This window comes from Mangifera indica, chromosome 2 (genome assembly GCF_011075055.1).
Source record: "Mangifera indica cultivar Alphonso chromosome 2, CATAS_Mindica_2.1, whole genome shotgun sequence".
NCBI lineage: Eukaryota > Viridiplantae > Streptophyta > Magnoliopsida > Sapindales > Anacardiaceae > Mangifera > Mangifera indica.
The window spans coordinates 16,302,332-16,328,091 of record NC_058138.1 but is presented as its reverse complement, the minus strand read 5'-3'; the positions used below and the strand labels follow the sequence as shown (position 1 = coordinate 16,328,091).

General features: G+C 35.7%; 4 protein-coding genes across 4 annotated transcripts; all 4 read right to left on the bottom strand.

The window, feature by feature from the left end:
• Positions 1 to 10: 10 nt before the first annotated feature.
• LOC123208611 lies at positions 11 to 13,988 on the bottom strand. Its single transcript, XM_044626140.1, is given in 6 exon segments — positions 11 to 1,919; positions 1,922 to 2,320; positions 3,639 to 5,700; positions 9,132 to 9,566; positions 9,614 to 10,283; positions 11,651 to 13,988. Coding segments are annotated over 6 exon segments (7,350 nt in total). The 5' UTR covers positions 13,693 to 13,988; the 3' UTR covers positions 11 to 177.
• Positions 8,500 to 10,460, bottom strand: LOC123209808 (scarecrow-like protein 33). Its single transcript, XM_044627963.1, has 2 exons — positions 9,188 to 10,460; positions 8,500 to 9,087 (listed from the first exon to the last, which is right to left on the bottom strand). The coding sequence occupies exon 1, from the start codon at positions 10,289 to 10,291 to the stop codon at positions 9,368 to 9,370; it is 924 nt and encodes a 307-aa protein (XP_044483898.1). The 5' UTR covers positions 10,292 to 10,460; the 3' UTR covers positions 8,500 to 9,087; positions 9,188 to 9,367.
• Positions 13,989 to 15,623: 1,635 nt separating the features above from the next.
• On the bottom strand, positions 15,624 to 18,232 carry LOC123209807 (scarecrow-like protein 30). Its single transcript, XM_044627962.1, has one exon. It carries the CDS (start codon positions 17,875 to 17,877, stop codon positions 15,802 to 15,804), a length of 2,076 nt encoding a protein of 691 aa, XP_044483897.1. The 5' UTR covers positions 17,878 to 18,232; the 3' UTR covers positions 15,624 to 15,801.
• A 3,382-nt stretch (positions 18,233 to 21,614) lies between these two features.
• LOC123197464 (scarecrow-like protein 34) lies at positions 21,615 to 25,008 on the bottom strand. The gene is made up of 3 exons (XM_044611784.1): positions 24,881 to 25,008; positions 22,029 to 24,768; positions 21,615 to 21,872 (listed from the first exon to the last, which is right to left on the bottom strand). Exon 2 carries the CDS (start codon positions 24,575 to 24,577, stop codon positions 22,124 to 22,126), a length of 2,454 nt encoding a protein of 817 aa, XP_044467719.1. The 5' UTR covers positions 24,578 to 24,768; positions 24,881 to 25,008; the 3' UTR covers positions 21,615 to 21,872; positions 22,029 to 22,123.
• Between the last annotated feature and the right edge of the window lie 752 nt (positions 25,009 to 25,760).

The window sequence follows — 25,760 nt, the reverse complement described above, 5'->3', positions numbered from 1 at the left end:
TCAAAAAGAATGAAATAGATAAACAATCCCCACATATTTTAAGATATATTATTGCCTAAAACAATTAAGCAGGATTCATTTCTATGACTTGCCCTAAGCACAGCGGCTGAAGATGTAATAAATTGAAGGAAGCAAGGCAAACAATGTCAAGTTGAATCTATTTAGCCATTAGTGGTGTTACTCCTGGATTGGTTTCCAGCAAGAGAGAGCAGAACTCACCCTCCCTTTCCACCCTTGGAGAATCCAGTCGCCATCCTCACCAATAACAAAATCTGAATTATAACTTGATTTCACCATGCTCTTCATTTCCCTCAAAATTTCCTTGTCCAATGGGAGTTGCTTGAGCCCAGCCTTGATATTTCTAATCTGCCACTTCTTGTAAGTCTCCGGTCTGTCAACCCTCTGCATGTCCTCACACGCAATCACATTCATGATGTCTCTCCCGTATATTTCTCTCTCAAACATCAGCCTATAATGATCTTCGCGAGGTGTGGTGGCCTCAAGCATATCAAACAGTGCCGAAAAATGGAATAAAGCTTGCCGGAATCTTGTGATAAAGAATGGTGCACTGTAAGTACCATTAACCACCCCATGGATAAAGATATCTGGATTAATTCTCTTGATTAGTCTCAAAACAATGTCCCTTGGACTGTTATTGACATCCATTGTCTCATCTGGTATGTTCCTCATCCGGTACAAACAGTTAACAACAGTCATCTCATTCCTATCAATGTTGAGATCCTCAAGTTGAATGGTTTCCCATTTCTGTGCTATGACATTGTATTCAAATGGCACATTAAACCTATCACAGTATCTTTTCAAGCGACGCCCTGTCTCTTCAACGCTTTCTGCTGGCCGAAATCCTGGTTGAAGAAATTCAATTCCCGTTATACGAAGCCTGGGAGGTCCTCCAGGTCTAGCCGAGAGACATTGGATAAGAATAGGCCATTGGAAACCATAATGAATGCCAAAATCAATAATGTGGAGCCTCGTTGCTTTCTCTGATAGTTTCATAATGGTCTTGTTTGCAAGGAAATGTGACATTTTCCTGAAGGGGCTCACTGAAGTAATTAACCTGTAAGATTTTAGGATATCAGTTGCAGATATTCTGTTACTTACAATTGGGGTATAGGCTGGAGTTTCTGTGCCATCGAGTCGTGCCTTAAGACCATTACCAAAATAATATGCCATTCTCTGAGTTTCATCTCCAATTGCAGAAGAGTGCTGTTTGATTTGTTTCAGTAGTTCATTCGCAGTCCTTTTTTCATAGCTAACCACAGCTTGTGCACATTGAATCAGGAGATTACACAAATCCACAACTTCTCTTCTGTGTCCCCGTTTCTTCTTTGTGTTTTTCATTTCTCCCTGTCCACTATGCTGCAACTTCTCACTCGATCTATTGTGAAGTGGTCCATAAAGACAACACAATTCTGAATTGTTATTCTCAGCCTTGCAGAGTAATACGTCATCATACATCGTTTCTTCTGGCTCTGCTTGAGAGAATGCTGGATGCTTCTTGCTCCTTGCATCTTCAAGATACATGCTATCATCTCGCTGATAATTTTTCCGACCTCCTAACCCATCTGGAGGGGAATACCTCATAGTCTTCTCTGCCATGGTTACTGCCACCAGTTCTGGTTTTGAAGGCTTCAGGAAGTTGCTTTGGGCGGAAACATTCACACCGGCATTAAGAAGTCTCTCACCAGCTTCTCCTATTCTTTCCTGGAACCTTTCGAAAGGTTGTATCTGACTGTACAAATCTGGTACTAAAAAGGTGTTAAACGGAGAGTTAATAAGAGAACTTTGAAGAACATAATTAGATTCAACCAGGCTACTACTACTAGCCGTTGTATAGCAATTGTTACTGCTTCCCATAATGAAACAATCATCTGGGCTGTAGATCTTCTGATTGGAACATGGAAGATCTGTCTAGGAGAAGGAGGGTATCTTTGGCCAATGACATCATAGAAGGATTTTTCAGCAGCTTGAAGGGCCAAACGATCCTGCAACATGCAGTTCTCCTCTTCTAAGTCTTCTTCCATAAGCATCTCATTTATGAACTTGAGAACGGCATCAGCAGAGTCATTATTGTCGACACATGCATTATCTGGAGAATCCGTGTAGGGGCTTGCGTCTGAATCAATAGGAAGCTGTGCAGTGATGGGATATGTGGACTCACCACTTTGAAAATTGAGATTTTGAAAGACTGATGAAATCGAACCATTGTCAAATTCAAATCCATTCATGGAACCATGTAATCCTTGAAGAAAGCTACCCATGAACACCAGCAGGAGAATCCAGATTAGCCTCTGTAAGAAACCTTATTGATTCTGGAGTATTGGAGCCCTGATTGTGCTCATAAAAAGTGGTAACAAGGCCAGGAAAAAGTCAATTCTGCGGCACAGAGACAGCCGCCAATTAATCTTCACCAGTTTGAATTATGTCTAAGCCAATGAAGTTGTTGGAACATGAACTATGATCCAATCATGAAACTTCTGTGCATAATGGGCATTTTATTTACTTGTCAACTGCGTTACGTATTTGGGTTCAATTGAAAGTTATACAAAGTAATTAGGTGGTTTACATTGGACACATTACATGTACACACATGCAAATATGACATTTCTGCTGTTGAATCCCTTATACTTTTTCTTCACACAACATTTGAATGATTAATCTATCAATATTCAATAGTGCTATATTTATTTTAAATATATAAATATGTATAAACTTATTCATGTTATTATATGATTAAATATTATTTTATCTTTAATTTAAAATTATTTAATCATCTAATAATATACATAAGTGTATACATATGTATTTAAAATAAGTATATATAATTTTATTGTATTTAATAACTATATAAAAAGGTAATTATTTATTTGAAACCAGAAAACTTGAAGTTTGTAACTATTTCAGGATAAAACTACTTTGTCCCATTTCTTTTCTTAACAAAATAACAAGTTGTATCCTCTCATCCTAAATTCTGCACGTGCCCATGATTGAGTCTGAATTTCCATGTAAATTTCTGAACCTTAGCACAACTTTTTTGAAAGTTGAAAAATAGACCTATACAAATGGATGGCCTAAACAGAAAATTGCTAAATTTTTTAGTCTGTTTGGTGACATGTAACACGAATTAGTTTTATTGCTTGGAACTTGATTTGCCAAAGGATTTCATCTTACAAAGTAAATGCATCAAGTCTAACAGATACCCATGTGTGGTTCAATAACAAAAAATAACCCAAGTCAGAAATGTAAGAAGAACAAATTGCCAGTCTCTAATTATACTAGGTTAAATATAGGAGAGTCTTTAAGCCAATTCCTATTCCAAAAGAAGCCAATGCCTTCGGTTATGAAACTGTCTCTAGGCTTGCCACACTCTTTGATCTACACATGCTGCGCATTCAAAATGTAAAGCAACCTTCCAAGCTATTACCCCAGTATTTCACAACTGCACTTGAATTCTAGCTTAGCTTAATTCAATTTTTAATTACATCAGTGGAGTAGCCTGTTGAAGTATATTTCTCTTACATCAGTAGAAAATAATGAACCATATGGGTGAAGAATAAGAAGTTCAAGAAATATAGTTCACAGGATCTCATAATTCACCAGCATTAAGCAGTGCCTTTATCAATCCTGGAGGGGTTTCCAGGCAGAAAGAGCATGAGTTAGTCTCCCCTTCCATCCCTGTAGCATCCACCGGCCGACTTCATCAATTACAAAGTCCTTGTGATAATTCAGCTTTACTAAAGTCTTCACGCTCTTCAATATATCTTTATCTAGTGCCAACTGCTCGAACCCAATTCTCAGATTTCTTGACTGCCAATGCTTATACGGCTCAGGCCTTTCAACCCTCTCTACACCTTCACAAGCAATCACATTCATTGAATCTTTTCCATAAAATTCCCTTTCCAACAGCATTCTCCGCTGATCTTCGCAAGGAATATTGACCTCCAACATATCAAACAGTGCTGAAAAATGGAAAAGTGCCTCCCGGAAACGTGCAAGAAAGAATGGTGCATCGAGGGCGCTATTAACAACTCCCTGGATGAATATGTCTGGATTAATTTTCTTAATCAGCCCTAAAACTGCATCTCTTGGGCTGTTAATGGCCACTGTATCATCAGGCAGATGTTTCATCCGGTACATAGAATTAACAACTGTTATCTCATCTCTGTCAATCTTGAGATCCTCTAATTGAACATTCTGCCATTTCTGTGCTATGGCATTGTACTCAAATGGGACATTAAACCTCTCACAGTAAGATTTTAATCTGCGCCCTGTCTCTTCAACTCTTTCTACTGGCCGGAAACCTGGTTGAGGAAAATCAATACCTGTAATGCGGATCTTGGGAGGACCACCTGGCCTTTTCGAAGCACGCTGAATAAGGCAAGGCCACTGAAAACCATAGCCAATGCCAAAATCGATGATGTGCAACCTTGTTGCTTTTTCTGAAAGTTTCAAAATCGTCCGGTTGGCCAGAAAATATGAAATTCTAGTGAAGGGGCATGATGTAACATATACCTTGTAAGCTTGTATCACATCAGCAGCCGATGTCCTGCTATATACATTTACAGAGGTCGGTGTCTGGGTGCCAGCCAGGCGTACCTCAAGACCATTAGCGAAGTAATAGGCCAGTCTTTGAGTTCCATCGCCAAAGGGGGAAGAATGCTGCCTAATTTGCTTTAGGAGATGAGTTGCAGTCCTTTGATCATAGCTAGCCACAGCTTGTGCACAGGAGGTTAAAAGAGTCCACAAATCCACCACTTGTCTCTTTTTTCCTTTCTTCTTCGTACTCCTTTTTCCAGCATTAGACTCTTTTGACAGGCCTATCTGCTGCACCTTTTCACTTAATCCATCTTGCCACAATCCGTGAATTAAACATGGTACCAACTTATTCTCACATTTACAAAGCAATACTTCATCAAACACCTCCAGTGGCTCATGTTCAGAAATAGAATGCGCAAAATGCTTGCTTCTTCTCCCATCTTCTAGAGAATTACAATCCTCTAGCTGATTGTCATTCCAACTGTGTGCAATGTCCTTTGCTATGCCGGCTACTACCTCTTCTCTACAATTTAACAAGCCAGTCTTTGGGATAACAGTATCATCATCAGCAAGACTAACTTTGACTCCATTGAAAACCCCAAAAGGCTGTATCTCCCCATGTAAATTTGGTACCATAAAGGTATTTTCAGGATAGGCAACAAGAGGGGATTGATTACTTGTACAGTTTTGTTGAACCAAGTTGTTTGCTGTATTACTGCCGTTACTACTATCAGCACTGCTACTACTACCGCAATAAGTGTCTGGGCTCTCTGAGTTGCAACATGGAGGATGCTGATTTGGTGAAGGGGGGTATTTCTGGCCAAGGATATCATAAAAGGATTTTTCAGCAGCTTGAAGAGCCAAAGAATCCTGCAACATGCATGTCTTGTCCCCCAGGTCTTCTTCCACGAGCATATAATTTATATACCTAAGAGTTGCTTGAAAGGGCTCGCTGATATCTGCAGGATCGTCATACTTGTACAGACTAGAAGATGGAGAATAATCACTAGGAGGGTTTTGATTGGTTTTAAGGAAAGATGGATCAGGAAGATCTGCGAGGGTCATGATTGAATTTAAATTCTTGAAGCCAAGATCAAATTGCAAATGATCTGGAAGTATATTCAATCGACTAAGCAAAGAACTAAATCAATGTTGATTTTCAAGATTATGATTTACAAAGAAAAAAAATCAACAAAAGAAGGCCAAAGTTCTATTGAATTAGTCCTCTAAACTTACAAGAATAGTATTAAAAGAACCGAAAATAAACATGATTAATGAGCAAAAACTGAAGCCTGAAAGCAGTAAAAACAAGCTAGAAGGAAGAAGAAAAGATAAAGGAGGATGAGTACCTTAACGAAAGCTTAGCATTGGGTAGATAGAAGAACAGAAAAAATTCAAATGTAAGTGAAAAAAAATGGCAGTTGGAATGAAGATGTGCTCATGATAGGCCGCCTTGTAATAATTAATTCATTGGAAGAATTGAATATTTTTCTTCGACTTTGAATTTGAAGATATGGGCAGAGTTGCTCAACGATGGCTTGCTTAGTAAAAGATAAGAATTTTTATATTAAAAAATATGAGTTTAAGTAAAGAGAATATTTTATGTATAAGAAAATATAGATTTAAGTTTCTTTTGATGATCTATCAAGATTAAATTTTTAACTTATTTGATTTAATGATTATAAGATTATTAAACTTAAAGTTTCTCATATTCGATGTGATTAGTTTTTACTCAATGTAATAACATTGAAACCTAATTTAGATAGATTCTTCACTATAAAAGAAAAATAAACGAGTTTAAATTTTTTTATTAATATATTAATATCGAACTTTTAAACTCACTCAGTAAATACGAATATGTAATAGTCTTATTCAAAAGTATAATCCTTCTTACACTCCCATTAATCTATCTAAAAGATTTGGCTAATCTTTATTCAAACTAAATCATAAAATTAAAATAACACAAAAAAACATGAGAAATTGAAATTTTTAGCCTTATTTTAATCCGTATATACATATATTCCACTCATTTTAAAACTTAAACAAACATACCACAACAGTAATCTATTTCCTCAAAATACCTCTCTTGAAATAACCTATACAGAGATTCTTTATTTTTTTCTGTAACTTTTTCTCTTTTATTCCTTAGCTTTCAACTGAAGAATGAATACCTATAACATGAAAAAAATAAATTATTAATGGAAGAAGACACGTAATTGAATAACAAAACCTGTGAGAAAACCATTATAAAAGATTCAATTTGAACACAAGGGAGGGAGAGACGAAAATTTAATTTTATTATGATTTCATGTTGTTAGAGTGTTTAATGTTATTATTTCATGTTGTTTCTATTGTTTAAAATTGCTATAATATTGTTTAATGTTGTAATGACGGTTATAAATACCAAAATGCAAGTCAGAAAAAAATTTCAGACGAAGAACAGGTTGGTGTTAATGCCAACCCTCCGGGGTCAGTGAATTTATTTATTTTTTTCTGTTTTCTTCTATTGTACTCAATTCTTTTATTTTTTATACTTCCATATTTCAATTCGGTGCTCGTGTGTGTATTGTTTTCTTTGTCATGGTAGAGAGTTATATAAAAAATTACAAAATTATCCCTATCATTTTCTTCTATTTTTTATTGTATTAATTTAAATTTGGATCAAATTTCAAATTAATCTAATCAAATCAAATTAATTTAAGTTTGGATTAAATTAAAATTTATTTTTAAAAAATTTAAAAAAGGTGGGCGTTCATATTTTTTAAACAAAAAAAATTAATTTAAAAAAATTAAAAAAGGGTTGGCGTCTGGCAATGCCAACCCTTGGCGCCAAAAGACGCTAACCCTTTTTATTTTATTTTTTTGTTTGAAAAATATGAATGCCCACCTTTTTTAAATTTTTTTAAATTAAATTTTAATTTAATCTGAATTTAAATTAATTTGATTTAATTGGATTAATTTGAAATTTGATCCAAATTTAAATTAATGCAATAAAAAATAGAAGAAAATGATAATAATAATTTTGTAATTTTTTATGTAACTCTCTACTATGATAAAGAAAACAATACACACATGAGTACCAGATTGGAATACAGAAACATAAAAAATAAAAACAATTGAATGCAATAGAAGAAAATAGAAAAAAATAAATAAATTCACTGGGTCCGGGGTGTTGGCGTTAACGCCAACCTGTTCTTCGTCTGGAATTTTTTCTGACTTGTATTTTGGTATTTATAACCATCATTATAACATTAAACAATATTATAACAACTTTAAACAATAGAAACAATATGAAATAATAGCATTAAACAATCTAACAACATGAAATCACAATAAAATTAAATTTTCGTCTCTTTCTCCCTTGTGTCCAAATTGAATATTTTATAATGGTTTTCTCATAAGGTTTATTGTTCAATCACGTGTCTTCTTCTATTAATAATTTATTTTTTTCATGTTATATGTATTCATTCTTCAGTTGAACACTAAGGAATAAAAGAAAACAAGTTACAGAAAAAAAGAGAGAATTTATGTATGGGTTATTTCAAGAAAGGTATTTTGGAAAAGTAGATTACTGTTATGATATATTTGTTTAAGTTTTAAAATAAGTGATATATATGTATACACGGATTAAAATAAGAACAAAAATTTCAATTTTCCAAAAAACATATAACTATTGCAGAATTGAGTTTGTCTTTATATATGATGACCATCAGTGATGAGGTTGTCATAAATAATGTTTGAATCTAAATAATTTTCTAAATAATTAATTTCAAACTAAATCATAAAATTAAAATAACATAAAAAAACATATAACTATTGCATAATTGAGTTTGTCTTTATATATGATGACCATGAGTGATGAGGGTGTCATAAATAATGTTTGAATCCAACTCCTTATCTCATCTTCTTGCAGGAGCTTGGTATTAAATTAAAATCTCATGCAGAGTTGTTGAGAATGTCTTTGTCTCTTTAGAGACATAAGAAAGTATATGGGTTCAAATATTGAACACCTTAGACCATAGTGCACTGAAGCAAACTAACTATAGTTTAGTGGGCATAGTTAGCAGATGCTTGGCATGGTATGTATGCATAACATAAAGTTATAAGAAGGATATAGAATTTTCATTTTAATATATGAAAGCCTCTAGTGATTGTGTTTATGACGTATGGGCCAATCTACCAAACGTAATGGACCCATTGCGCTGCAAGAGATATGACCATTTCTGTGCTATGACATTGCATTCAAATGGCACATTAAACCTATCACAGTATCTTTTCAAGCGACGCCCTGTCTCTTCAACGCTTTCTGCTGGCCAAAATCCTGGTTGAGGAAATTCAATTCCCGTTATACGAAGCCTGGGAGGTCCTCCAGGTCTAGCCGAAAGAAGTTGGATAAGAATAGGCCATTGGAAACCATAATGAATGCCAAAATCAATAATGTGGAGCCTCGTTGCTTTCTCTGATAGTTTCATAATGGTCTTGTTTGCAAGGAAATGTGACATTTTCCTGAAGGGGCTCACTGAAGTAATTAACCTGTAAGATTATAGGATATCAGTTGCAGATATTCTGTTACTTACAATTGGGGTATAGGCCGGAGTTTCTGTGCCATCCAGTCGTGCCTCAAGACCATTACCAAAATAATATGCCATTCTCTGAGTTTCATCTCCAATTGCAGAAGAGTGCTGTTTGATTTGTTTCAGTAGTTCATTCGCAGTCCTTTTTTCATAGCCAACCACAGCTTGTGCACATTGAATCAGGAGATTACACAAATCCACAACTTCTCTTCTGTGTCCCCGTTTCTTCTTTGTGTGTTTCATTTCTCCCTGTCCACTATGCTGCAACTTCTCACTCGATCTATTGTGAAGTGGTCCATAAAGACAACACAATTCTGAATTGTTATTCTCGGCCTTGCAGAGTAATACGTCATCATACATCGTTTCTTCTGGCTCTGCTTGAGAGAATGCTGGATCCTTCTTGCTCCTTGCATCTTCAAGATACATGCTATCATCTCGCTGATAATTTTTCCGACTCCTAACCCATCTGGAGGGGAATACCTTACAGTCTTCTCTGCCATGGTTACTGCCACCAGTTCTGGTTTTGAAGGCTTCAGGAAGTTGCTTTGGGCGGAAACATTCACATCGTCATTAAGAAGTCTCTCACCAGCTTCTCCTATTCTTTCCTGGAACCTTTCGAAAGGTTGAATCTGACTGTACAAATCTGGTACTAAAAAGGTGTTAAACGGAGAGTTAATAAGAGAACTTTGAAGAACATAATTAGATTCAACCAGGCTACTACTACTAGCCGTTGTATAGCAATTGTTACTGCTTCCCATAATGAAACAATCATCTGAGCTGTAGATCTTCTGATTGGAACATGGAAGAATCTGTCTAGGAGAAGGAGGGTATCTTTGGCCAATGATATCATAGAAGGATTTTTCAGCAGCTTGAAGGGCCAAACGATCCTGCAACATGCAGTTCTCCTCTTCTAAGTATTCTTCCATAAGCATCTCATTTATGAACTTGAGAACGGCATCAGCAGAGTCATTATTGTCGACACATGCATTATCTGGAGAATCCGTGTAGGGGCTTGCGTCTGAATCAATAGGAAGCTGTGCAGTGGTGGGATAAGTGGACTCACCACTTTGAAAATAGAGATTTTGAAAGACTGATGAAATCGAACCATTGTCAAATTCAAATCCATTCACGGAACCACGTAATCCTTGGAGAAAGCTGCCCATAAACACCAGCAGGAGAATCCAGATTAGCCTCTCTAAGAAACCTTACTGATTCTGGAGTATTAGAGCCCTGATTGTGCTCATAAAAAGTGGTAACAAGGCCAGGAAAAAGTCAATTCTGCGGCACAGGGACAGCCGCCAATTAATCTTCACCAGTTTGAATGATGTCTAAGCCAATGCTGTTGTTGGAACATGAACCATGATCCAATCAGGAAACTTCTGTGCATAATGGGCATCTTATTTACTTGTCAACTGCGTTACGTATTTGGGTTCAATTGAAAGTTATACAAAGTAATTAAGTGGTGTTCACATTGGACACATTACATGTACACACGTGCAGATATGACATTTTTGGTATTGAATCCCTTGTACTTTTTCCTCACGCAATATTTGAATGATTAATCTATCAATATTTAATAGAGCTATATTTATTATAAATATATAAGTATGTATAAACTTATAAATATTATTATATGATTAGATATTATTTTATCTTTAATTTAAAATTATTTAATCATATAATAATATATATAAATATATATATATGTCTCTAAAATAAGTATATATAATTTTATTATATTCGATAACTATATAGAAAGGTAATTATTTATTTTAAACCAGAAAACTTGAAGTTTGTAACTATTTCAGAATACAAACTACTTTGTTCCATTTCTTTTCTTAACAAAATAACAAGTTGTATCCTCTCATCCTAAATTCTGCACGTGCCCATGATTGGGTCTGAATTTCCATGTAAATTTCTGAACCTTAGCACAACTTTTTTGAAAGTTGAAAAATAGACCTATACAAATGGATGGCCTAAACAGAAAATTGCAAAATTTTTTAGTCTGTTTTGTGACATGTAACACGAATTAGTTTTATTGCTTGGTACTTGAGTTGCCAAAGGATTTCATCTTACAAAGTAAATTCATCAAGTCTAACAGATACCCATGTGTAGTTCAATAACAAAAAATAACCCAAGTCAGAAATGTAAGAAGAACAAATTGCCAGTCTCTAATTATACTACGTTAAATATAGGAGTCTTTAAGCCAATTCCTATTCCAAAAGAAGCCAATGCCTTCGGTTATGAAACTGTCTCTAGGCTTGCCACACTCTTTGATCTACACATGCTGCGCATTCAAAATGTAAAGCAACCTTCCAAGCTATTACCCCAGTATTTCACAACTGCACTTGAATTCTAGCTTAGCTTAATTCAATTTTTAATTACATCAGTGGAGTAGCCTGTTAAAGTATATTTCTCTTACATCAGTAGAAAATAATGAACCATATGGGTGAAGAATAAGAAGTTCAAGAAATATAGTTCACAGGATCTCATAATTCACCAGCATTAAGCAGTGCCTTTATCAATCCTGGAGGGGTTTCCAGGCAGAAAGAGCATGGGTTAGTCTCCCCTTCCATCCCTGTAGCATCCACCGGCCGACTTCATCAATTACAAAGTCCTTGTGATAATTCCGCTTTACTAAAGTCTTCACGCTCTTCAATATATCTTTATCTAGTGCCAACTGCTCGAACCCAATTCTCAGATTTCTTGACTGCCAATGCTTATACGTCTCAGGCCTTTCAACCCTCTCTACACCTTCACAAGCAATCACATTCATTGAATCTTTTCCATAAAATTCCCTTTCCAACAGCATTCTCCCCTGATCTTCGCAAGGAATATTGGCCTCCAACATATCAAACAGTGCTGAAAAAAGGAATAGTGCCTCCCGGAAACGTGCAAGAAAGAATGGTGCATCGTGGGCACTATTAACAACTCCCTGGATGAATATTTCTGGATTAATTTTCTTAATCAGCCCTAAAACTGCATCTCTTGGGCTGTTAATGGCCACTGTATCATCAGGCAGATGTTTCATCCGGTACATAGAATTAACAACTGTTATCTCATCTCTGTCAATCTTGAGATCCTCTAATTGAACATTCTGCCATTTCTGTGCTATGGCATTGAACTCAAATGGGACATTAAACCTCTCACAGTAAGATTTTAATCTGCGCCCTGTCTCTTCAACTCTTTCTACTGGCCGGAAACCTGGTTGAGGAAAATCAATACCTGTAATGCGGATATTGGGAGGACCACCTGGCCTTTTCGAAGCACGCTGAATAAGGCAAGGCCACTGAAAACCATAACCAATGCCAAAATCGATGATGTGCAACCTTGTTGCTTTTTCTGAAAGTTTCAAAATTGTCCGGTTGGCCAGAAAATATGAAGTTCTACTGAAGGGGCATGATGTAACATATACCTTGTAAGCTTGTATCACATCGGCAGCCGATGCCCTGCTATATAGATGTACAGAGGTCGGTGGCTGGGTGCCAGCCAGGCGTACCTCAAGACCATTAGCGAAGTAATAGGCCAGTCTTTGAGTTCCATCGCCAAAGGGGGAAGAATGCTGCCTAATTTGCTTTAGGAGATGAGTTGCAGTCCTTTGATCATAGCTAGCCACAGCTTGTGCACAGGAGGTTAAAAGAGTCCACAAATCCACCACTTGTCTCTTTTTTCCTTTCTTCTTCGTGCTCCTTTTTCCAGCATTAGACTCTTTTGACAGGCCTATCTGCTGCACCTTTTCACTTAATCCATCTTGCCACAATCCGTGAATTAAACATGGTACTGACTTATTCTCACATTTACAAAGCAATACTTCATCAAACACCTCCAGTGGCTCATGTTCAGAAATAGAATGCGCAAAATGCTTGCTTCTTCTCCCATCTTCTAGAGAATTACAATCCTCTAGCTGATTGTCATTCCAACTGTGTGCAATGTCCTTTGCTATGCCGGCTACTGCCTCTTCTCTAGAATTTAACAAGCCAGTCTTTGGGATAACAGTATCATCATCAGCAAGACTAACTTTGACTCCATTGAAAACCCCAAAAGGCTGTATCTCCCCATGTAAATTTGGTACCATAAAGGTATTTTCAGGATAGGCAACAAGAGGGGATTGATTACTTGTACAGTTGGGTTGAACCAAGTTGTTTGCTGTATTACTGCCGTTACTACTATCAGCACTGCTACTACTACCGCAATAAGTATCTGGGCTCTCTGAGTTGCAACATGGAGGATGCTGATTTGGTGAAGGGGGGTATTTCTGGCCAAGGACATCATAAAAGGATTTTTCAGCAGCTTGAAGAGCCAAAGAATCCTGCAACATGCATGTCTTGTCCCCCAGGTCTTCTTCCATGAGCATATAATTTATATACCTAAGAGTTGCTTGAAAGGGCTCACTGATATCTGCAGGATCGTCATACTTGTACATACTAGAAGATGGAGAATAATCACTAGGAGGGTTTTGATTGGTTTTAAGGAAAGATGGAACAGGAGGATCTGTGAGGGTCATGATTGAATTTAAATTCATGAAGCCATGATCAAATTGCAAATGATCTGGAAGTGTATTCATAGACTAGGCAAAGAACTAAATCAATGTTGATTTTCAAGATTATGATTTACAAAGAAAAAAAATCAACAAAAGAAGACCAAAGTTCTATTGAATTAGTTCTCTAAACTTACAAAAATAGTATTAAAAGAACCGAAAATAAACATGATTAATGAGCAAAAACTGAAGCCTGAAAGCAGTAAAAACAAGCTAGAAGGAAGAGGAAAAGATAAAGGAGGATGAGTACCTTAACGAAAGCTTAGCATTGGGTAGATAGAAGAACAGAAAAAATTCAAATCAAAGTTAAAAAATATGGCAGCTATAAAGAAGATGTGCTCCTGATAAGCCGCATTTTAATAATTAGTTCATTGGAAGAATTGAATTTTTTTCTTTGACTTTGAATTTGAAGATATGGGCAGAGTTGCTCAACGATGGCTTCGATAGTAAAAGATAAGGATTTTTGTATAAGAAAATATAAGTTTAAGGAAGGAAAATATTTTATGTATAAGAAAATATAAATTTAAGTTTCTTCTGATAATATATCAAAATTAAAATTTTAATTTATTAGATTTAATAATTATAGAATTATTAAATTTAGAATTTCTCATATTCAATGTGATTAGTTTTTACTCAATGTAATAATATTAAAACTTAGTTCAGATAGATATTTTATTATAAAAGAAAAATAAACAAGTTTAAATCTTCTTATTAATATATTAATATCAAACTTTTAAACTCAGTCAGTAAATATGAATTTGTAATAGTCTTATTCAAGAGTACAATCCTTTTTAGACTCCCATTAATCTATCTAAATGATTTGACTAATCTTTCCTTATCTCATCTTCTTGCAGGAGCTTGGTATTAAATTAAAATCTCATTCATGCAGAGTTGTTGAGAATGATGCTTACTTTTCTCCTCTTTAACATTAGCGTAATCCTACAATGGCTGCCCTTGACTGCCATTTTCTTGCCAACTTCAGTCTCTTTCCAACAGATCCTCCACTGACCATCACCCAGGAAAGCTTAAATCTAAGAATTAAGATGGTCCATTAATGGGTTAAATTACAGCAATCTGTCGCCAAAGGTTTCAACTTTATCGGTTACTTTCACTGAACCCATTGCAGCATGGAAATCCACTACTGTTACAATTTAAGAAAACCTAAAGAAAATGATGCCAAAAGACTATGCTTTTCATTGAGTCAGTAGCTGCTGCAGTGGCACCAGTAAAAGGGACGCACTCATATATTTAAATTACATTCTCATCAATAATTGCCTAATAAAAAATTGAAAAGCCTTGGTGATTGCAATTGTCACCATGTACAGATTCATTGCACCTGAAACTGACCTTTTCCTTGCACTTTCTTTTACCTTTAAATAAATATAAACTTTTGTTGTTTTGTTCATCTGTTACACTCATAGTATAGAATTAAACTGCTTGTTTCATAATCTTACGATAATGCAAGTTATAAGGTTTTTGTATATTGATTAGATCTTACGCCATTCGTCTCCTGGGTAAAATTTTTCTATGTATTTGGATTTTTATCTTGTCCATAGATGCAGACTTTACCAATCAAGCTAAATTATTAAATCTTCTGTATGAGTTCTAATATATTCCATCTACTCTTGGTCTTGATTTGTAGTATATTTCCCTGATTTCGCAACACTCATGTTTTGACCCTCAAAAATAAAAATGGAAAGCCAACTGCTTAAACAAAAGAAGGTTTAAGCTTGTTGCAGTAACATCACTAAAAGACTGAAGACCATAAACACAAGCAACAGAAAGCTTTGAGACTTCCTATTACATTACTACAACAGCCAGCACATGCCTGAAAGAATAGTTTGAGTAGCAAAAGAAGAGTTTTCGAAGAGTTTTCAGGCATAAGGTCATTTGGACCCAGAGTTTTATCAGCTTGATGGTTGATTCTTTTAACATTAGATGCATGTCAACTCAAAAACTGAATCACAAACTAAAAGCACTGAAATTTCCTATATTGCATCATAACAACACAGCTGACAGCTTAGCAAACTAGATATTGCTGCCACTATTAAGCCATATGGCTGTACAATAGTTACTAATAATAGAAAGAAAGATACTGCATCATATGACTGGCTTTATGTAACTAATTATAACTCCCTAGTCTTGAACAGGTTTCCAGAAAGAAAGAGCATAGAGTACTCTTCCTTTCCATCCCTGCAGCATCCAATGGCTATCCTCATCAACAACAAAATCCGGATGATATTTTGTTTTCACTCTATTCCTCACAGTTGTAAAAAGTTCCTGGTCTAATGGGACTTTCCTGAAGCCAGCCCTCCGAGTTCTCACCTGCCACTGCTTATGTGTCTCTGGCCTTTCTACTCTCTCTATACCCTCACATGCAATGGCATTAACAGCATCCATTGCAAACACTTCTCTCTCAAACAGTATCCTCGCCTCATCTTCGCTCGGTATATTGGCATCATACATATCAAACAAAGCGGAGAAGTGGTATAATGCCTCCCGGAATCTTGTGAGAAAGAAAGGTGCATTGTGAGTGCCGTTAACAATCCCATGGATGAATAAGTCTGGATTAATATCCTTGATCAATTGTAAGACGGTATCCCTTGGGCTGCTATCTATTGCTGTGTCATCTGGGAGGTTCTTCATTCTGTACAAAGAGTTGACTACTGTTACCTCATCTCTGTCAATCTTGAGATCTTCTAATTTGATGGTTTCCCATTTCTGTGCTATAACATGGTAGTCAAATGGGACCTTAAATCTTTCACAGTAACTTTTCAAGCGCCGCCCTGTTTCTTCAACTCTTTCTGCCGGCCGGAAACCCGGTTGGGGAAGCTCAATGCCTGTGATGCGAAGCATGGGAGGTCCACCACTCCTTTCAGAAAGATGCTGAATCAAGCAAGGCCACTGAAAGCCATAGCAAATGCCAAAGTCAATGATGTGAAGCCTTGTTGCTTTCTCTGCTAGTTTTGCAATTGTTCTGTTTGCCATCAAAAATGACATTCCGGTGAAGGGACATGAAGTAACATGAACCCGGTAAGCCTTTAGGATATCAGCTGCAGATGTTCTATTGCTTATGTGCGAATATACTGGTGTCTGAGAGACAACAAGCCGTGCCTCAAGACCGTTAGCAAAGTAATGAGCCAATCTTTGGTTTCCATCACCAAAAGCAGAAGAGTGCTGCCTAATCTGCTTGAGTAGCTCGTTTGCAGACCTTTGGTCATTACTAGCCACAGCTTGTGCACATTGAGTTAGCAGAGACCACAAATCTACTACTTCTCTTTTATGAGCCTTTTTCTTTGTACGTGCTGCTTTACCATTAGACCCTTTTAATTGCGCATTCTGCTGCGCTTTCCTATTTGATCCGTTTGGCAATTCTTGGCCAGAGCCAGAAGAACTTGACAAAGACTCATTTTTCCCAGACTTGCACAGCAATACTTCATCCATCTCTGATTGGTCAAACTCTGCAAGAGAAAAAGCTGAATGCTTGTTGCTCCTCCCTTCTTCAAGCTCATCACTATCCTCACGTTGGTCAATTTTCCTTCCCCTTGATCCATTAGATGAATGCTGCCTCCCATCTCCGATTGAGCTCCCCAAAACCTCTTCTAGATGCAGTGGTTGTGGGTGCAGATTTAAAGCAACGTTGCTAGCTTCCCCTACTCCTCCAGAGAACTGCATCAGCATCTCACTGAACAAATCTGGTATATGTAAGGTACTTTCAGGAGAATCAAGCAAATTGGTAGAAGAATAATAGCTGTCAGAGCTATCAATACTGCTAGAACTCCTGGTGAATATATCATCTGGTTTTTCAATGTATTTCCCTAGACAAGGAAGCGTCTGATTAAGTGAAGTGGGGTATTTCTGGCCAATGGCATCATAGAAGGACTTTTCTTTAGCTTGGAGGGCCAAACAATCCTGTAACATGCAGGGTTTCCCCTCCAAATCTTCTTCCATAAGGATTTCACTAATGTACTTGAGAACAGCATTAGAGTGATCAGAGCTATCCGGAGAATCTCCATCTGAGCTCGACTCCCAAGATGGAAAAGGGTCACTTTGTGGATTGGTTTGAAGATTAGGTGGATGATAATCTATTGAGTCATGATTGAGTTTCAACCCATTAACCAGATTCTGATTGGAACAAGATGAAACTGAGCCATGGTGATCAAATTTGATTCCATTCATGGAACCAGGAAATCCTTCAAAAACGGCATCCATAGACTATTCTTGATTAAGGAATGAAGTAAATCTGAAACTTGTGGCAAAATTTTTGGGATCCAGAAACGAACTGAATCAAAGAATAGTGATTTAATATTCAAACTTGATAGGAAAATAAGGAAAAATAAATAAATAATAAAGAGATCGACAGTGAACAGTTGCAGAAGATTCAAGATTAGCTCAAAGAAAGCTTGGCAGGTTGAAGATTCAAGAGAATGGAAATGGACACTGGCTAGTGGAATGGGCTCTGATCCTAGCATATAAAAAGGAGGCAATTGATGTGATTATGAAATTATTGAACCTTCCAGGAAAATCCGCAATCTAGTGGTTGTAGTGAGAGGAAATAAGCCGCCACCCATACATACGCAGGCACAGGGCCAGCATTTCTGTCTTTTTAAGGGAAAATGGGCAATCCTTGTATGTTTGTGTAATAGAGAGGAAGACACATACATTAAGGTTGACTTTTCAACAAACACCTAGCTTGATCCACAAGAAAATTTGACCAACTTATCATCTACAGCATGTTGTCATGTGAATGATTCTGACATCTCATTACTTGCCATCTGATCTTCCCCTATGAAAGCTCTTCCTTCCAATGAAGGCATCTAATTATTGCACATTTTTTCCTTTGTCTTATCAACATTTATCTACTTTCATTTTCATATTCACTATTATATATATGTTCACAAAAAATGTTTGACTTTACCTAATTTTATAATAATTATATATATCAATATTTTATCATGTGTAATATATATTTTATAATATAATATAATATAAATAAAAAATAATATATATTATAAAATACATTAAATTAATAAAATATAATAGGTGAATTATGTAATATGATACATATTGTTGATATACATTTTAAAGAAAATAACGTTATAGTAAAAATATATATAAAAAATTATAAATTTTTCAAAAGTATTTATGATATATTTTTTTTAAAATAATAACATGTCAATTAAATTTTTGATTATTTTATTTATATTTTATATTTTAAAAATTATATCATATAATACGATACAATATTTGATATATGATATGAAAAATTAAGTTTTTGATACACAATATAATATATGATTCTACTATCATGATAATAATACTATCTTAAAGTACTGGATTTTGCTTTCTTAAGATTGGTTCAAATATATAAAAAAAAATTATCTTTTATTTAATTTTATTATATAGATAAACTTGAAATATAATAATTAAATTCAAATGTTGAACACCTTAGACCATAGTGCACTGAAGCAAACTAACTATAGTTTAGAGGGCATAGTTAGCAGATGCTTGGCATGGTATGTATGTATGTATGTATGTATAAGATAAAGTTATAAGAAGGATATAGAATTTTCATTTTAATATATGAAATGAAAGCCTCTAGTGATTGTGTTTATGACGTATGGGCCAATCTACCAAACGTAATGGACCCATTGCGCTGCAAGAGATATGACCACATTCATTTCATCTCTTCTTAAATTACAATATAGTAAGATTTGGTCTTTTTCAAAGTCCCTTTGACTGTCCCAAATGACTTTTCTTCTTTCTCCTTTCACCCCCTGCGATTGATTGCACAAGAAATCTATGTTTGTACTCCAAGTTATGCATGGTAAATAATTTGATATTGATTAGTAATTATGATTTGATTATTTTTTATTATAATATTATTGGACTTCTAACACCCGTAGTTTGCACTTTGACAAAATCCAAAAGAGGTATTTTTTATATATATATATATATATTATAAAATTATAGTAGATCATACGTTTAAAATAGATGATATTTTAATAATAAATAAAATTGTTTGAACGGGAGACTCAACAAGTTAGACTGGCTCTTGAGGTTGGCTGGAGTCAAGGAGGAAAAATATTGCTGCCGTGTCTCATGGAGGGGTAAAAAGCCATATGTTCAAATAAAACAAAGTATGAATAATCTTAAAAACCATCACAATTCAAGCAAGCCTAGACCAGACCCTTCTTTTCAACTGCCAATCACATTACATGGCCGAATGTGTTTTATTTACAGCCGCCAAACAAGAAAATTTGCCCTAAATTATTATGTTTTACAGAACAGTTATTCAAACACTCCGCTTTTGAAAGGCCACTTGGCTCTTCCAATCAGCTCTATTATTAACTGATCAACTTTTCCATAAACAATGAGGACCAAATGTGAAAGAGAAATGTCAAGAATGGACCACATTCACCTCACCAACAAAATTTTCCTCGCAACGTGTTTGCATTTCGATTGGCCGAAGCAAAGACTGGCTACCTCGTGCAGGAAGATTTATAAATATATATAAAAATTGACGACGATGTGATGTCAAATGATAATAATAACGGCAATGAAAAGTCAGAACATGAGAGAACAGGTAAAAATTAAATCCAAAATTCACTTTTTGTTAGTGCAGTAAACATAGCCAAAACACAACCCAGGAAATATATACAGCAGAACCAGCTACTACGTACCCTTCGAATTTAAGGGTTCATTAGATCCTATCAATGGTGGGAGGATTAGATTTAAAGAGTGTTCAGAGAATACTCATGAGAAAATATTTTTTCTTACAACTTTAATAATACAAAAGAATTTTCTCTTCATCTTTCTTGAGTTATTTATGTATATATTTAAGGTTACTTAAAGTCATCTATTATCATTTGTGTCTTAAAGTCATGAATGCAAGATTTAGATATGAAGAAAAGAAAATTATAGATCGAGGAAACATCAAACTCAAATGATAAAAGTAAAGATGGGTTTGGGAGAGATAAACTTGGTTTGGGTTATTTATAAGAAATACAACAATAAAGCGAAAAATTATATTTTTATCTTTTATTACGACTCACATATTGAATCTCTTAGATCCAAAAAGTGTCATAAGAAAAGAGAGATGCAAAAGAGCATGTACAAATAAAGGGCTTACAACTTTTCATTTTGTATAAGTAAATTTTAATGACAATAAAACCAAAATTATGATCGATATACGAGCAACTCATAACTTCATTTTCAAACAATTGAGTCTAAAGCTTAAAAGGGGTCAAGGAAGGTTGAAGATACTATACTCGGAAGTTATACCTCTTAATGACCACTCATTGGTGGTAGGCACAAAGTTCATATGACAATATGACAGGGTGGTAATGTCTCACAAAAATGTGGTTTGCTTAATAGATAGAGGTTCATGCATCATTCTTATAGAGGGGGATCCATGCATCATTCTTATACTAGTTAAATAGAGGTTTTATGAAATTCATCTAAGTTTGATGCATCAAGGGATGAAAACATGGAAACAAAAGTGAGCTACACAAGGAAGAATAAGTCACTAAGTGATCTCACAAAGTCTACATGACAGCAAGGCTGCTTGATAAAGATTGTTGGAAGAGAATAAAAAGGCAATTACGACATAGGCATACATTCATAAACGTTCGAAAGTCAGGACAACTTTGTGAGTGAGACTAAAACATCACACAATTAGATGAAAGAGAATATCACATCCAACTTGAATTCAAATGTCCATTACACCCAATCCATAGTGGAAGGGTTGAATCTAAAAGGAATCTAAAGAATATGTCGATAGAATACTTATCCAAACAAACAACAAAATATGATTAAGATTATTACCAAATCTGATTAATGGTAACCATCAAATCTATTGGATTTGTACATATCAAATCTATATGGAAACTCTTATACAAAGATAGCTAATGTCAGTGTTATATTCATTCCCACCAAAAGCAAGACAATGAAGAAAAAGGGCATTCATTACACGATAATATAATATTTTCTACAAGGCAGCAACTTCCACAATATAAGAATTGGTGAACATCCCAACTCTCACTCTTATCATATGGTTCAATGTCCATAATCGTATTATACAAAACATTAAGATCAGACTACTTGACATCATAAATGGTCAACAAGCCTTTAACCATATGTTAATCACACAGTAACACCAACCCGGTAAGGTTCTTCAGCAAGAAGGAAGGACAACTTTAAATTTTCTGCAAAAATGAAATGGAAAATAGTTAGCTTCTTTCAAGGTTTCCATAAAGAATAAGCTTATATCTCCATATAATACAACAGCAGCAGTAGAATCACATATGTGCATGTGCACTTAAAGTAAGGGAGAGCAAACTGAAATTGCTTAGGAATAATACCTTCATTTACTTTCAAAGTTGTCCTTGCCTTTCTGCCCTGGGGAGAGTATTCTCATAGTTCTCGATCCATCCTTCTAAGAAATACGCTGATCACTCTATGCCGGTATCCAACTGGATGAAGCATAGAGAATCCTTCCCTTCCATCCCTGGAGCATCCAATTGCCATCTTCATCAACTACAAAGTCCTTGTGGTAGAATTTCTTCAACTTATACCTAACTTTCTCCATCAGCTCCTGGGACACTGGCAATGGCTTGAACCCAGCCCTCATGGTTCGTGAATGCCACTGCTTGTACGACTCAGGCCTCTCAGTCCTCTCCAACCCCTCACAAGCTATGGCATTTATTGCATCTCGCGAATAAAACTCTTCCTCAAATAACAATCTCTCTTGACTTTCATGGCCCATAGTAGTATCAAACATATCAAACAATGAGGAGTAGTGGAAGATTGCCTCCCGAAATCGTGTGACAAAGAAGGGAGCATTATACAACCCATTAGTAATAGAATTGACAAAAATAGCTGGATTTATCTTCCTGATTAAGTTCAAGACAGAATCCCTTGAACAATTAACTTCATCAGTTTCATCAAGCAGGTGGTTAAAACGGTACAGACAATTCACGGCAACCACCTCATTTGAATTAATCTTGAGGTCTTCAAATTTGATAGTTTCCCAGTACTGTGATGCAATGCCATTGTACTCAAATGGAACATTAAAGCGCTCACAATACTTTGCCAAGCGATAACCGGTCTCATCTATTCTTTCTGCTGGTTTGAAACCAGGTTGGGGAAACTCTATCCCGGTTATGCGTAGTTTGGGAGGGTGGCCATCAAATTTTTCTGCAAGAAATTGAATGAGCATTGGCCATTGAAAACCGTATAAAATACCAAAATCTACAATGTGAAGAGTTGTTTCTTTTTCAGCTACATTCAGAATCATATGATTTGAAAAGTAAAGAGCAAACTTCTTAAATGGACTGGCATTAAGATAAACTTTATAAGCTTTCAATATGGAGGCAGCTGTTCTCTTGTGAGCAAAGCGAGGAAAATAATTTTTGTTTCCTGTTCCACTGCCTGCCAAACGTGCTTCAAGGCCATTTGCAAAATAATGGGCCAGCCTCTGAGACCCATCACCAGTTTTCGAAGAGTGCTGCCTAATCTGCTTCAGTAGCTCATTAGCAGTCCTGCAATCATTGGTGGCAACAGCTTGAGCGCAGAGGATCAAGAGAGTCCTCAAATCCACTGTATCCTTCTTATTTGCCTTCCTTGCACGAGATTTCCCACCATCAGATCCATTGGCTTGTCCATTTTGCTCCAAGTTGTTCCTTGATCCGGTATGCAAAGCTTGAACCTGACCCTCATTGGTGCACACTGTAGGCCCACATTTAGAACCTCCAGAATACAACAACACCTTGTCAAACATGTCAGATAATTCAGCCTCTTCCACAAAAACAGACGACTGCTTATTTCTCCTCTCTTCTTCTAAGCCTGCATCCTCACGCTCGTGATTCTTCCTACCCCTTGATCCTGCAGGCGAGTTTTCCCTCTCATCCTTCTCCTCCTTGATGAGCACCTTGTTAATCTTGTCCTTTTGCCCCTTAGGAAGACTGTAGCTTTCTGAATCAATGATTAGTTGATTACCAGTTGGAAGGAATTTACTAGCTTCCTCCAACCCCTTTTGAAACAGCAGTATAGACTCTGCGTCACTAAACATATTCTGAGCAAGAAGCTCATTCACTGAAGAAGTCATCAACCCGTGGCCAAAAGTAGTCATGGTCTCTGGTGGATTGACCGAAAACTGCTCACTGGGAAACTGCAAACTGGGCTGCTCTGAATAGGATTGGAAACGGTAACCAGCAGAAGGTGCGATTTGTGACAGAGAGGGATTATACTCTCCAATATCATCAACGAATAGACTATCAACGAAATCACTAGTACCACTACTGGTGCTAGTTAAGGCACCAGTATAACTATAAATATCATTGCTACTATTAGAAAAAGTACTGTTACTTGCTAAACTATCGGTATTGAGGTCAACAAGAAGTTGGAGTTGAGGTTGAGGTTGAGGTTGATTAAAGGATGAAGGATAGTGTGGCTGCTGCTCACCAAGTACATCATACAATGATTGCTCAGTGGCTTGCAGAGCAAAAGTGTTATAAAACATAGATGGCTTATCTTCCAGGTTCTCTTCCATAAGAATCTGACTTATGTATTTGAGAACCGGGTCTGAAGATTCACTATCATCCGAAGGAGAGGAAGCTTGTCCCTCAGGACTCCAGCCGGTTGAGGGAACAAATAAGCTTCCATCTGGACTCAAACTCCTAGAATCAACAAGAGAGTCTATTTCTGGGCTGGAGGTTGACAAGGGTATGATTATACTAGGATCAGGGTCAGGGGGAGTAAAGGGGATATCCAAAAAGCTGAGATCTGGTGAATCAATGGCGAACTTGGATCCATTTTCAGTAGTTGGATATTGATTTAAATGAGACACAAGCGATGGATCATTGAATTGAAAATCATGAATATCAGGGAATCCAGTGGAATTTTGATCCATAACATAAATCAAAACTCTAAATCAAGTTCAAAGTAGAGCAATATTTGAAGAAGCAAATTAAGCAGAGGCAGATCACACAGTGATGGAAGTAATAACAAAATAAAACAAATATTTAAGCGGAAAGTAAACTTGGAAAGATGTTAAGTTTGCTCTCACCAAGAGACTGCAAGCAACTGAAGCAGAGGGCGGTGCTGCAGCATATCAGACACAAAGAAAAGAATCAGATTTTAGATTTGCACAAATAAGGAAGTTTCGTCTGATATAAAAAGACGGGGGTATTTCTGAGAATAGACTGAAACACACCATTAAAAACCGCACAAAACTTGTAAAAGAAGAATTCTCAGTCAACGCCATTCATGATTGGCTGCGCTTGACTTCCATTCCATCTCGACTCTATTCTAGGCATTGGATGAAGATGTTGGGAGCTACAGAGCGAGTACCCTCAAACAGACTTACACGTCAAATGTTGTGGGTCCCTGACTTAAACTAAAACTCCCCGTTGTTGACCATTTCTTTTGGAAACATCCCTCGATTCGATTAGATTGACTTAAGGGAGCGTTTGATTTGGTAATATTTGATTACTAAAATAGAAAGATTATCTTGAATATAGATTACTTAGAAGATTATTGGGTATAAATGATTATTACGTTTGATAAAATTTGATAGATATAAATAATTATTGTGTTTTGTTAAAGGTAATAAAAGATTACTAATAAATTATTTTACTTAAATGCCCTTAAATATAATTATTTTTAAATATTTTTTATATTATTTGTCATATTAATTAAAAATAAATTTATTTTTATCTCAAAAAATTAATAAATAATAATTTTTCTATAATAAACTCAAGATTACCCCAGTAATCTTTAAATACCTAAGGTGAAGGTGGTAATCAGATTACCACCTATATTACCTGTCACATCAGCATTGGTAATAGAAGATTATTGTAATCTTTTATTACTGACAAATCAAACAAAGGAATAAAAGATAGATTACCAAGGTAATCTTAAAAACTTTTAACCAAACGCACCCTAAGAGTAATGTCATACAAAGGATGTCTGAATAAAATTATTAAATATTATTTTGTTTTTATTTTAGAATATATATATATAATTATATATTTAAAAAAATATAATTTTAATTAAGAGAAAAATTATTTTTTATAAATAATTTGAATAATAAA